This window comes from Falco peregrinus, chromosome 10, assembly GCF_023634155.1.
Source record: "Falco peregrinus isolate bFalPer1 chromosome 10, bFalPer1.pri, whole genome shotgun sequence".
NCBI classification, from domain to species: Eukaryota; Metazoa; Chordata; class Aves; order Falconiformes; family Falconidae; genus Falco; species Falco peregrinus.
In genome coordinates, this window is record NC_073730.1 from 2092580 (window position 1) to 2107142 (window position 14563).

At 39.4% G+C, this 14563-nt stretch overlaps 1 protein-coding gene across 2 annotated transcripts in view; it reads left to right on the top strand.

The window, feature by feature from the left end:
• BRINP3 (BMP/retinoic acid inducible neural specific 3) overlaps positions 1 to 14563 on the top strand; it is a 213860-nt gene that overhangs the window by 18310 nt on the left and 180987 nt on the right. The window contains exon 2 of one of the 2 annotated variants that reach the window (XM_005231130.3): positions 396 to 681. The exons of the other annotated variant lie outside the window; for it this stretch is intronic. Within the exon in view, the coding sequence (XP_005231187.1) occupies positions 446 to 681 (236 nt within the window). The 5' untranslated portion in view covers positions 396 to 445. The remainder of the gene's footprint in view (positions 1 to 395; positions 682 to 14563) is intronic. 2 annotated transcript variants of the gene reach the window in all.

A 14563-nucleotide genomic window follows, 5' to 3' on the forward strand; every position in this document is an offset into this window, starting at 1 on the left:
TCTGTTTTCTGTCCAATATATGAACTGCAACCTTATGCATAGACATTGTTGAATGATTTTGTACTGATGCTAACAGGCAATAATTCTTGTGTTGCATATTTTTCATTAATGACTAGCATTACTGGAAAAAAACCCAACAATCCCTCCCCTGACATTTGTGAAGGTTTCCATTCAACAGTAAATATTATCACTGATGATGTTAATGAAGACATTAGTTTCACCGCATTTGAAGTACTGAAACACTCCACTATTAACTAGCCTAGTGGGGTTTATGCTAATGTAAAAGTAATAAAGTAGAGGCCACTATCTCTTTAAGCTGAAAGAAAGGAAACTTGTTTCTACTTCCAAGGGATGCCTAGTGTGTGCTTATCTAATTGACTGTGTATTTTGTCTAGGTGTTGAGGGAAAGCTAAGAGAATGAAGGCTCTAAGTCCCCAGTGGAAGCATGATATGGCGATGCAGTGCTGGTGCTGAATTGTTCTCTCTGATGGCTCTATGGGAGTGGATAGCACTGAGTCTTCATTGCTGGGTTTTAGCAGTTGCTGCTGTTTCGGATCAGCATGCCACAAGCCCCTTCGACTGGCTCCTCTCTGATAAGGGACCCTTCCATCGCTCACAGGAATACACAGATTTTGTGGAAAGAAGTCGACAGGGATTTAGCACAAGATACAAGATTTACAGGTATGAAGCAAAGGGAAAGCAATTAAGAGATATCATCCTTAGAAGTTGTAAATTATCATCAGGGGTTTCCTTAAGGGAAAGTTTCAGTGTGGGAACAAATCCATAGACACGAAATTCATTGCTGAAATATATGCAAGGCCATCATATATGCACTGTGTACTGTGGAAATGCCTGCTTGTGTTGTTTCTGTTTTGTTTAAAGAACTTTTGGTAATTGATTATGTTGCTTTGGAAAACATTGTTGTTTACTACCTACCTCTACTTTGTCCTAGTGACATACCCTTAAGGTATTCAAACACCATCTTTAATTGCAGAGAGCTACGATGGACCATCTTTGATCATGCAGCAAACTCCAGTTCAGTTGGTTTAAATGTGGCTCATAAGACATAAGCCGAGACTTTAAGAGTGGGAATTGGGCTCCACAGATACTGTTGGCAAAGCATGGACCTCATTATACAAATCAGGGCATTTCAAAAGTGACTCGAAAAGTTTAATGTGAGTTTATACCATTGTTTTGAGAAGTGGTTTTCTCATCCCTGAAGGACTGAACAATAAAAGCCACTGGGAATTTTAGCAGAAGTTGCAGGTGTTTGGTCCATCACAAACCTCAGCATCAGGCTGGCCCAGTTCAGACTGGGAAAAGAAAAAAGCAGAAGACTTCAAAAGGACAGATCTGCTTGAGAATTTGTGTCTTGCTGTAGAATTGCTTTCACGATACATTTGTAACCTATCACTTTCTACTCTTTTGAGACAGCACTGGTGAAGTCTTCTTAATCATTTGCAAGAGGTATAACTCAGTAACATCGAATAGATTTGTCGAGATGGGAATGAAAAGGAGAGTGCAGTTTAATAGTAGTGACCTAATGGCAACTAGAAAGAAGGGATAGAAATGAGGGAGCATGAGAGATTAAGGACTGAGAAAACAAATCTATAAGCAGAGAGACTTTTCCACTTCATGTTATAGATCCCTCCTGGCAGCAGAGAGAAGAGGGGTGGCAGCAGGGCAATGCAGGACAGATTTTTAACTTCCTTAGTAACTCTCCAGGCTATAAACACAGACCATTTTGGTATGGAAAGACATACAAGATTTCATTTAAAATCATGAAACAGGTTGTGCAAATCTCATACCTATTTTAAACTATTAGTGATATATGCCTATATGTATGTTATATTTGGTTCAATGTCCAGTGGCCTGTGACAAAACTGCTGGTCTCAGTCTGTAAAGATTTATTTTTAAGGAACTCACTTTATTTTCTTTTCCTAAATACATGCAGTAGAGGGCACTCTGTTGCAGGTCAATTTTTCAGTGGGCTCATTTGCCATATATAGAGAAATTAAACACATTTTGAAAATAAAGTGTGATTTTGAAATATGCTTGATGAAGTGGCTTGTCTTAACAGAACAGCATTGCCCAATATTTACTGCATTTTAAAAGCCAGCTGTCAGGACCAATAACGTAAAGCCAATAATGCAGAGACTGAGGCAACATATTTTATTCCTATTATTCTGTATTAGTCAACACAAAACCAAAATTATCTTGCTAAAAACATGAAAGATGAAATTGTATTTCATTTCAGATCTTTCACTGAGGTCTGAGAATTTTTCTCCTCTCAGCCATCATTACAGAAACATTGTTAAGTTTTATAGATCTGTAATCTTATCACTAACATTTACTTGAGTTTGTGCATAGGTCTCAATTGACTTTAACTTACAAAATCCCACAGAAAGTGTTTCTTTGGTTTATATCTACCCTTTGCCTACTCGCTTCAAGAAATGAGCTGGGAAGTTAAAAGAGGCATAAGCTACTAGAGTCAAAAGAAAAGCTGCATTTTTTTATTTAGTCCTCCAAATAGAAACCTTACTGCAAAGTTCGCTTGTGAAATATGGTCCCATTAGAAAGCAGTGCAGAACACGGTGACCTTGTTACGAACCACATACTGTAAACTTAATCCCTGTTGCTTTTCTATGAGCTTTCCCAGGCTAAGGGATCTGGAGTCTAATTGGTCTGCTCATTCCCTCACCGATCTTTTACCTAATGAAAACGATCCTTAAGGGACGTAGTCCTGATTTGAATGGAGAGGTAAGGAAGGGGAAAACACTAGGCCTGCACTGGCTCAGCTGAATCATATTAACAAGAAAGAAAGGTGCCACTCCAAACAGTGCTATAAGGAGGGCCTCCTTTCCCTTTGTTCTTCACATCAGCCCTTAAAGCCTACACCTGAGACCTGATGTTTTAAGAATCATGGGAAAGGAAACCCCTCTTGCTTCACTGTAACATCTGTACCAGGTGAAAATCCATGGGATGGAAGGAGAGCAAAATGTATAGGGTAAGTGTTCCATTTTGAATCTGTTCCGGTTGGATGCTTGGCACAGTAGGGTCAGACAAGACTCTTGTTTTGTTTTTTCAAAACAAACATGTACAAATGTGGCAAGTAGCTGAAGACTACCTAAAAGCATGCCTCTCCTTTGGGGAAGGAGTTGGCTCAAAAAGTACTGATGGGATTGTGACCAGTAGCAGCTCTTTCCATGTCTCCAAACTAATGGCATCCAAGCTGTATACAGAAGATGACCCATTATATCTCCCTGCCAAAACCTAGCAGGTACTGCTGCCGGTGGGAACTAACTCTGGGCAACCAACCTAATGCTGGGACTAGGTGTTTGCAATTAACAGCAATTAAATGGTTTCAGGAAAAATAACACAAAACCAGCAGTGAGTTGCACATTCTGTATGTAGCATTTTAAAATGTGTTGGAGACTGCGGCAGGAAAATGCTGTATGGCTTTTTTTGTCTTCCCCAACAGTGGAACAATTATACAGAGACGAGAATGATATTTTGATTTCATTATTTTTTCCCCCCCTCTTTCAGTAGTCTCAGGAGAGTCAGTAATGATGTAGAAAAAATAAAATATTAATTAAACCATTAACTTCCCAATTTTTTAAATATTTCAAAATAGCGTGACCTATTATAATCAAGATCACATTAAAAAGCAGAGAATGCATGTTATTCTGCTTTTGGTGAATCAGGCAATGCATATTTCTGTAAATAATGAAGTGCCAGAGGTGAAGGCCTTTATCCTGCACCATTGTTTGGCGCTGATTTGACAAGGTCACATACTGGAGGCCCGTGAAAGGTATAAAATTAATAAAACCATGATAATAGGACAGATAACTGGAAAAGCACATACTAGAAGAGAACAAGAAAGATTATTAAAATGAAGATTACTTGAAACACTGTCGTTGTTTCTTGGCTATCGAGTACAAGAATGTTGTGCTTCTTGTACAAGAATGTTGTGCTTCTTGTTTTACTCCTGTGACTTGCATGGCAGGTGACAGGCTGTTTTAAAGTTTAGTTTCACCTGGACATATATGGCAATTGCTTTCCATAATGTCCAGTAGCCTTATTTTTTTGTTCTTAAATTACATAACCTGTTTGCACTTAAAATAGATGGAATCCAAGTTTTAGACTAAACCAAGAAAAAAATATTACTGTATAGACTCTGTGCTAGCATTTCTATTTCCCCCCTAACTGTATGCCATGAGGCAAAAAGCAACTGCTTTGTATCCCTGCCCCGTGGTCACTATAAACAAGTGTTCATCTGACCATGCATCTGTTATACATTGGAGAGGTGAAGCTGAAGACTGGCACTGAGGAGCACACATTAACTAACCCAAAATTCTTATGAGAGGTCTTAACTGAAGCATAGGATGTTTTTTAAAGATAAAAGCTACACTTTGCCATATCTTCCTATCTTGGCTTCAGAGCATAGACCAGCCATCTGATAAAAACAACTGATGCATAAATTATGGGAAGGTAGCAGTAAAAAAACACAACTATTGTCACCCATATTTTAATCTAAACGTTAAAGAACAGTTATGTCCATGGGCAAAACAAAGGTGATTCCATAGTGTGCTTAGCTCCCCAAGGAGAGGAGCTTTCAGCATTGCAGGGTAGAGCTGAGACAAATGTATATGTAATAACGTTTTAATCGGGTATTGCAGAACACTAAATAATAGCAACTGATGCTACCAGCATTGTCATAATTGGGATTGGTGGGCTGGTCATGTTGATTGTGTGGCAGTGTGGTGTTCCCTGTAGCTGTTCAAAGGAAATACCCTCCTGCAGGAAATTTAGTGATTGCCACAGTCTTTGGTGGCATTCGTTGCCACTGATCTATGAAGAGAAGTGCCAGGGAAGCACCTGGATGGCTGCTGAAAACCGCTAATTTAGTTGGAATGCTGTGTCAGCATTTAAGGAAGGTGGCTCCTGTAGTTAATATCAGTAAATATTTTGGCAAGGAATGCTGAGTTTATAATTTGTTATTTAACACACAATGGGAGTACTGTGCCTCTTATGTAAATCAGCTACCCAGACAAAGGAATTTAAATCCAAACAGAATGAGATGAGAGGTTACCAGGATGGAAAGAGTGATTGTGAAATTATGCAAAGAACTTACATTGTATCAAAAGAGGTAATTTCTACAGAAATAGGGAAGTATTCATGCTATCAAATAAGGTCCTGAGGAAATCTCCTCAGGGATACTGTGTAGTTTTGTTCAAGCAAAATGATTTTAAATCTGAAACCGATGTGAAAAATCAGGGGACAAAAGAGCCTAGCTTTTTCTTGTAAAGCACGTTTAGGGAAAAAAACCCAAACAAACCACAAACACCCCCCACCCCCAAAACTCCAGAAAGCTGAAAGAGGATGCAGTTCCTGTCAATATACATATCATAAAGTGAGATGAACTATTTAAACCAAAAGCCATCACTGTCATAAAACCAAATTGGTATAAACTGTCTATGAATAAATTTTGGCTGGCTATATAAAAAAGGCTTCTAATCATTAGAGTAAAATAGTTCTGGGACATACTAAGATACAAAACCTTACCAATCCTGTGAATACAAGGAAAGGGTTATGAGATGTGATGCTTATGATAGTGGGCTAGGTTTTAATAACCATTGAAATACCTTTGAGGTAAGTATCCCTAGCAAGTGTAGAATACTAGTTGCAAAAGGAGAAAAAAAAATCTCCTAAAGAATTGATTAGCTGTGAGCAACATGGTACTCATGCAGCTTAAGAAGTATTTCTTCAGAGGTTGTTTTAAAAGGGATTCTGTTTGTTCATGAACAACTGAAAAATAAAAGTATCAGAAAATAATGTTATATCAAAGATTTTTTTTTTTGTATTAGAACATATTGGGTCCTCTCATATACTCTGAATCCTCTGGTAGCTGAACCTATAGGGTAAAGTGAGCAAGACTGAAGCCTGTAGCAGAACACTCGCTAATATGTTTTAACACTTGTATGTGAAGTTAAGTAGAGCCAGCGTTAAAGTCAGTTGTGTTTTTTATTCCCTATCAACATATTTTAATCCAACAGTTATCACTAGACTTCTTGATACATGTATACACTGGACAGTCAGTGTTAATAAAAAAACCAGTGGTGTTTTGTTTTTTGTTTTTGTTTTTTTTTTTTTTGGTGGAGGTACACATCAACATGTGCTGATTTGCCATTTTCACCCCACTCTACAGTCCCGAATGGCTTTTTCTTGTGCTTTTCCCAAGGTTGCTTTGAACTGATAATTTAGGGATTTTAAGGCATTGAGAAGAACTAATGAAATCTCTTCAACAATTTCTTCCAATAGAAATGTTCAGTAAAATGGAAGGTTGAAGAGACATCTCTGCTATCACACCTTTCAAAATCTAAGGAAATGATGTTGTGGCATTTCTTGGTGCTGTTATTTCCTGTATGTTTGATCACACTATAGAACCATCATCACTGACTATTTTTTGGAAGGACCATTTGGTAGCGGAAGCATCAGAGCTGTTGTTCTTTTGAAATAAAACTGATTCTTTGGAAGCTAAGACAGGAGCTCATCTCTCGGACACAGACCTCAGTTAACAAAAAACATCACATACAAAAGCCCCAAAGGGTGAGGGAGGAACTGACAGAGGAGTGGAACAGGATATATCAGAGAAAGCAATGAGGCAGATTATAGTTAGTACTGTAGAAGCTGAGGAAAGAATTGGCCTGTGGTCAGTAAAACGTATTGGATGGTGATGAGGCAGCTTCCAAAAGGTAGCTTAGCAAACTGGCCAACCATTGCCTTCAACTTTTCAGAGCCTTTGCTTCCCTAGGCACTGAATTGCATGTGCAGTATCACTGCTGGGCAATGGGGAACTGGGATTATAAATGCGCCAAGGAGCAAACAAGTTTATCTTCCACAATTGCCATATCAATAGGGAATAAAGAGCAGGAACAGTTCTGTCTGCCTTTTCCAGAAATTCACTGTATCAGTAAATTGCTTCTGGCCTGCATTGTAATTGGTCAGCTTGCTTTAGGGAATTTTCCATTCAACCTAGTGGATAAAAGGTGCGGTAATCGGATGGGTCATCATTCTCGGGATGTTTACAAAAGAACAGACTACTGAATGCACAAAGTCCTCTTTTTAAATCCAGTGGCTCACAGACTAGGAACAGAAGAGCAGCTCAAAGAGAGTTTCTGGGCTTATGAGTTGGTAGATTGCTACTGGAAAAATAATATTTGTAGTCCAGTACAGTGGCCTCTATTACAAGCAGTATAGAAACACAGAACAAAAGGATGCTGATCTGGGTCCTGAGGAATGAAACAGCAATAGTGTCCTACAGTGGAAGAATAGTTTAATTAAAGAAAAATTTAAAGAAAAGTTAAAGAAAAAAGAAAAAAAATTCTTTGTTTTTTTTCTAAGACTGTCTGGGTCTGAAAAATATCAATGGGTTCCATTTCTGATTGTGATATACTTTAGCAGCCTGTCTTAGTCTAGGTAGCTGGGCATAACTAAGACATGATGCAAGCTGAATAACTGGCTTTGGTGAACCTGCTTGTGTAAGTACATAGCTACACTAAATAAAAGCTTTAGATGACTATTTCCAGGTCTAGCAATACCTGGACAATGTTCTCCAAAATCATCTAATTTCCAGCCCTTAGTTTCAAATGCAAATCTCCTTCATTTTTGTTTTATCTTTAGGGCCTAAACACATATGAGGTAGTGATGCTTTACAATTAGCAATTCTTATTATCAAAATTAGTTCCTTGTTCTGTTTATCCAGGGGATTCTCTGGAAGGTACATGCTTGTGAAAAGATGGAAATAAAGGAACAAATAATTTTAACTAAGAAGCTACGTATACATAAGAGAAAGCTTTAAAAAATATTTTCAGATTAATTATAACTGGAGCCTAGTTTATTTTACCAGTAGTCTAAAGGCGTTGGCAAGTATGTAGAATGAATGTTCACAAAGGCAAAGGAGTCTTCATTGGTGTTCCTATGGCTACCACATATGGGCTATCTCCAGTGGCACTGCAAGCCTACAGGGTCCCTCAGATGGGTACCAGAAGTGAAGGAGGTAAGGACTGGACACACGTTTAGGTCTGTCCCCTCAGTCCCAGCTATGCAAAAGGTCTTCCCCAGGTAGAAATATATCTGCAGGCAATGATAAAAGATGCCTCCAAGAGTCTGAGTTGGATACTTGTGGTCCAGGAAGAAGGGCAGACAGATATGAGGGACTCGGAGGTGGGCAGGAATGACTAAAGAGAGGTAGGGAGTTCTAATTCCCCAAATGTCCCTCTCTTTCCAGCTCCCTCGCATATGTGAGGCCGCACAGCAAAGTGATCTGCCCTAGGTAAAGGGGCTAACACTTATCACTCAAGAGCACTAGAGAAATCTCTTTCCACAGCATCAACCCTCAGTCCACCTTTGAAGGTCTTGGGGGAAGTATGACCAAACCCTGCTGAAACAGTGTATTTTTAAGAGATGTTGGCTTCTTGCAGAATCTTGCAGGAAGAAAATTTATTGGTGAATTGAATCCTACTGCATTCAACCCCCTCTAAATTACCTTGCCACTGTCAAGTATCAGGCCTACCTCATATCCCCTCACTTCATTTTGTTGGCTCAGTACTAAAACACTGGGTTTCAAAACAGTGGTGGAGTTTCTGTGAGAGAAACAGGTGCTAGCACCAGGAAGGATACTGGGGAACGGTGCTGGCTAGGCCAGCAGGATTAAGTGTTCTCGGGAGTCAGTTTGACAACACCACAAGTGTGTTTCAGCTTGGCAACAAAAGCAAATATAGATGCCAAGATTGCCTTCTGTATTTTTTTTTTATTTATAATACACTGCAGGAGTCTGTGTTTTGACAACCTCTCTTTGTATTTCTTCTTATTTGTTTGGTGTATTTAATCAAAGATCCCAAGGCAACTCAAATAGCAAGAGCGATAGCAAATATAATTTTTTGTAAACATTATTATAATCTATTTCCAGAATACACTTACTTTCAAAAGCTAATATTTTAAGGATAATTATTAGATCAAACCTCCTACTGGTATGTTTCTCTAGAACAAAGAACATTTCTTTAGAGGATATGGTGTGTCATCATTTCAGTTAGTAAGTTCACAAATCATTTAAGTTGCCCTAAAAAAATTAGGATAATAGAGGCTGTAACTTAAATGGTTTCATGCAATCACTGAAGTAGTATAAAAGCTGTTTAACACTAATAATAGATTCATTCTTCAGTCAGCAGGATAGTCTGCCAGGATCTTGGGCATGAAATCAGGTCATTTTCATTAATTCTTTGAAGATTTTTGGTTGGTTGGGACTTTGTTCTTTCATTTGCCCTTCCTTTCCGTTTTTGTTTAAACATCCCTGCCAATACTATCACTGATATTCAAGATGCAGAGGTTTTCAAATGCTCATGACTTTCATAGAGCAGAAAAACAATTGTCAAGATTTCTTTCGGTTACTTAAGAAAAGGTGTGTTTTTATCACTTGAATCAGTTCTCTGTGCTTTCGTGCTCTGTGCTATATTGTTATTTTTCCTTACTGCTGCTAGGTCAGTAGTTGTCTCCAAACAGAATGGCTTTCAGGATTTTCTTTTTGTCCATATGTTAAGTCTATATGGGTGGCATGTTATATCTTAAATAGAGAAAAGAACTGAAGAGCACAGAAACCTTTTCTGTACAGAAAGGCAGCAGTACTGACTAGAATGTATGATTCTTTGTATAGAAGGGTATTTGTGCCTTTTCCATACAGAAAAAGAACAGCTGGCACCAAGTGTACTCACTCAGGAATTTTTGTCATTTTCTTCTACTGTCGTTGACTTAAGGTCGTGTTCAATATCTCAGAATTCAACTCTTAGTTGTCTTCTAGCTCTGATTGATTGATTCTACAGGTTTTACTAGTCATTATGCTGGTTGTGAATTTTTATTGTGTAGCTACAGATTCATTCCGACAGAGACCCTTGTGAAGAAAAGCAATACTTCAAAATAATGTCTTGTTGCTCAATTCTCCCTAGAATCCCAATATGATTGTTATGGATAATAGTGTTCTTAAGGTCATTAATGTCTCCATATCTCAATTCATCTTCTGATGATCTCAATTTCTACTTTATTTATGCAGCTTGAGAAGAGAAGATACTTTTACTGACCAGACAATTTGATATATATAGAGCTCTGAAAAATGCACACACAAAGCTAACTAGCAATTTAGAAGTTGTGTATGCAGGTCTCACATGCGTAAAGAGAGGGCATCTGGCTTTAAGTGATGAATGTTAATTTCTCAAGGGAAAAACATATATACAGCTTTTGTATGAGTAATATTATACTTAAAATCAAAAACATAAGGCACATTCTACCAAATATTCTGAAAAGTCAGCAGAACCTGAGATGGGAGGAAATAGAATTGATTAATTTAAAATACTGAACTATATTATTACAGTTCTTGAAATTTAACAAATTGGGATTTTTAACTTATACCCTGACTGCTAGTAGGAGTTTTGGATGTTTTGCTAGGAACTCAAATATAATATCAGCTTTTCCTAGTAATAAACATGCTCTCTTAATAAAAAGTAAACGGAAGCAACACAGTTTTATTCAGTAAATCTAATTGTATTTTATTTAAACCATGTCTTTAACCATTACAGAGAATACTGAGTATAGGTTATAGCAACATTACACAGAATAACCAAACTGATAATCTGCGTTAACAAGGAGATTAAAGTCTTTTGGCTACATTTCACATATTTAACCATATAAAGGAAATTAAAAAAAAAAAAATAATTCAACTGATTAAAAGTGAAGGACCTGTAGTGAGTCTCTTGCTACAAAGAACTGTTCGTTGCCATTTTTCTTTTATAAAATATCTAGTGATGCTTTTGGTAGCAAACAACAAGACTCGATAAATTAGAATAAGTGGAAAATATGTAGTCTGTGGTGCATAACTCCTAACTTTCAAGGAATCTGAAAGAAGTTTGTGCTGAGTTCAGTGCCCAAGTTATGACTAGAAGAAGCATGTGAACATGGCACAAAAGCTGGATCCTGATCACGTCTTTCCTGTGCCTCTTAAAAGACTCACTAGGCTCTGTTTCATTGCTAATTTTCTCAAGGATCAATTTCCTGCTTAGACAGCTTTGTCTTTTAACTGTTTTTAATGTCAGGGTTTGAATATTATCTGAAAGATATTTTTATTTGGGTTGGCTCTGAAATTTGCTTTTCCTTTTAATAAATCTATTTCTCATATGGTTGATTTTGAAGGTCCATCTGTTTATTTAGAATTTTGCCTGAAGAAATAATAGTTATGTCTATTTTTACTGCTTTCTCCTTGGCCTGGATGAGCACAAACAAATGTGTGCTTGTTCCCTGGTTCCGACATTGAGGTTCTGTGTGACTTGGGTATGCATGCCCTTGCTACTAAAACCATCGAGGAGTGTTAGATATCAATACAACATATTGAAGTCCCCTGACTCTCACCTTTTCTGTAATGAGAGAAAATATAAACAAACAGAAAATCAACAAATGCTTCAAAACTTTTTTTGAGTGTGATGAGCATTAATGTTTAAAGTTTAATGTCCTAGTTCACAAGCCACTTAAATGAAACAAAAATAAGTGTACTTCCACTTTTAAAATGCCTCTGTGTACCTAGTCTATATTTATCAGGAGACAAAATTTTATATGCAAGTCACACTTATTTCACTCTATTTCTCTCTGGTTCTCTATTATTTTTATTCATTTTAATAAGTAAATAAGAAATATATTATTATTCATGTTAAAACATGACCATTCCATACCATGAGCTGGTTTACAAGACTTTATATCATTGACATATTCAATAAAATAGTATTAATTTGGTATTTATGCTAATACAAAGAGAGACTTGGCAAGTTTCTACACAACAAAAACTGAGGTGACGGGACTCCAGTTTCTAATTAGGTTTGAATTTTTGGAAATTACCATGTATGGTTGATATGCATGAATCGATATTTATCTCTCCCTGAGAAGTACTGGTTCTGTCACAATAATTGGAATAAACTAGTAGGAAAAGGTCAAATTTAGTTAAGTAAATTTTGTAACTCTGTCTCGGAATTTAGCCAGATCTTTTGAGAGGGAGGGTGGGGTGGAACAGAGGGAGGTCCAGTTAAATGTTATTAAATGGATTTGTGGCCGATAGCTGTGTTGAAAGGTGTCATCTAGCTAGTATGAGGTTATTTTATCCTTGTGAAATCTGTGTTTCTGATCTGTGGTGAAAAAAATGCTTGTGCTGTTCCTCTCTGTTTTGATGTGAGATCATCCTGAAATGCGTTAACAAAACGATAATTTCAGAAGATGATAGTCTGGCAAGTAACATCCCTTAAAGCCAGAAACCAAAGGAAAATGATGGTAACAATCCAGGTGTGGAAAGGCCACTGGAGCGATTGCCTGCTAGCACTATCTGCTGAGTGTGGGGCAGAAGGAAAAGAGCTTGAGCTTAATACCCACAGGGTAATGACAGGGAACCAGCTGCTCTTTGAGTGCCATAAAGAGTGAAGATTGTTTTCCTACAGCTTTGTGTTTCCTGGTTGATGGCTGGGTCTGACTGGAGTTTATCTTGCATTCAAGGCATTTAAATGTAAGTGGCACTCATACTCAGCTCTGTGGGGTCATTTTCAGGTGTGCCTTTGTGATCACATTATTTTGCCCATTATGACTTATGGCCACAAAATGTGAAAAATGGTTTTAAAGTAGTTTATGGTTTAACATGTCTAAAAATAGGTGAAAATTGTTTGAAGTTGGCCAGTGAGCTCAAAAATTATTTGGAAGAGGTATAGCCATATGCCTGTAACATCCACCTGTATCTGTTACCACGACACAGTTGCAAATCAAATCTAGAATCAGCCTAAATGAGAAAGGTTGCCTTCTTGATTGATAAGGGTCACTAATGCCACTGACTTGAAAGAGCACCAGTTTACTGAGGTGAGATTTTAAGCTAGTAGGACAGGAGCTTAGGCCTCAACTGACACTGAGAAGGTGATGCAGGCTGGCTTTTCATGGCCAGACTTGTAACGGGAAACTCAGGACCACACTTGACTGGAGTCCCATTGTACTCCCTGCTATTGTGAAGCACATCTAAACAACTGAGGGCCAAGAACAGCAGGACACAATGTGAAGTTTATTTGTGTCTATGTCTGTCTGCCCCACTCCCCAATACATTTGTTTCTAATTATAGAAAGGGAACATGGATTTAATGCTTGTTCATAATTTTTGCTCTGGAGATTGTCTAATGACCTATCACAGAACAGCTGGGGTTGGAAGGGACCTCGGGAGATCATTGAGTCCAAACCCCTGCTAAAGCAGGGTCACCTACAGCAGGTTGCACAGGATTGCATCCACATGGGTTTAGAAAGTCTCTGGAGGAGACTAGACAACCTCTCTGGGCAGCCTGTTCCAGTGTTCTGTCTTCAAATTAAAGTTTTTTTCTATTCAGATGAAATTCCCTGTGTTTCAGTCTGTGCCCATTGGCCCTTGTCCCATCACTGGGCACCACTGAAAAGAGCCTGGACCCATCCTCTGGACACTTGCCCTTAGATATTTGTATGCATTGATAAGATCCCCTCGGTCTTCTCTTCTCCAGGCTGAACAGCCCCAGCTCCCTCAGCCTTTCCTCAGCAGGGAGATGCTCCAGCCCCCTCCTCATCTTTGTAGCCCTCCGCTGGACCCTCCCCAGCAGTTCCCTGTCTCTCTGGAACTGGGGAGCCCAGCACTGGACACATCGCTCCAGATGTGGCCTCACCAGGGCAGAGCAGAGGGGGAGGGTAACTGCCCTCGACCTGCTGGCCACGCTCCTCCTAATGCCCCCCAGGCTCCCACTGGCCCCTTGGCCACGAGGGCACGCTGCTGGCTCCCGGGCAGCTTGCTGTCCCCCAGGACTCCTCCTCCGCAGAGCTGCCTTCAAGCAGGTGAGCCCCAGCCAGTGCTGGTGTGGGGGGTTGTTCCTCCCTAGGCACAGGGCCTTACACTTGCCTTTGCTGGACTTCATGAAGCTCCTCTCCACCCAGCTCTGCAGCATGTCCCCAGCTTGCTGAATGGCAGCACAGCCTCTGGTGTGTCAGCCGCTCCTGACAGTTCGTATCATCTGCGAACTTGCCGAGGGGACACTGCCCCTTCACCCAGGTCACTGATGAACAGGCTGAACAAGACTGGACCCAGCACTGACCCTGGGGAGCACCGCTGGCTACAGGCCTCCAGCTGGGCTCTGCACTGTGGGTCACAACCCTCTGAGCTCTGCCCTTCAGCCACTTCTCGGTCTGCTGCACTGCCTACTGGTCTAACCCATGCTTCCTGGTGTTGCTAAGACATACTACATTCATTGAATCAGTTGTTCTTCCCAGGTCAAAGGAACAAGGTGGTCCTCCCCCTCTACTTGGCATTCACGAGATGCCACCTGCAGTACTGCATCCAGCTCTGGAGCACTGAATACAAGAAAGACATGGCTCTGTTGGTGCTGGCCCAGAGGAATGCCATGAAAAAGATTATAGGACTGGAACACCTCTCCTATGGAGAAATGTTGAGGGAGTCGGTGGTGTTCAGCCTGGAGAAAAGAAGG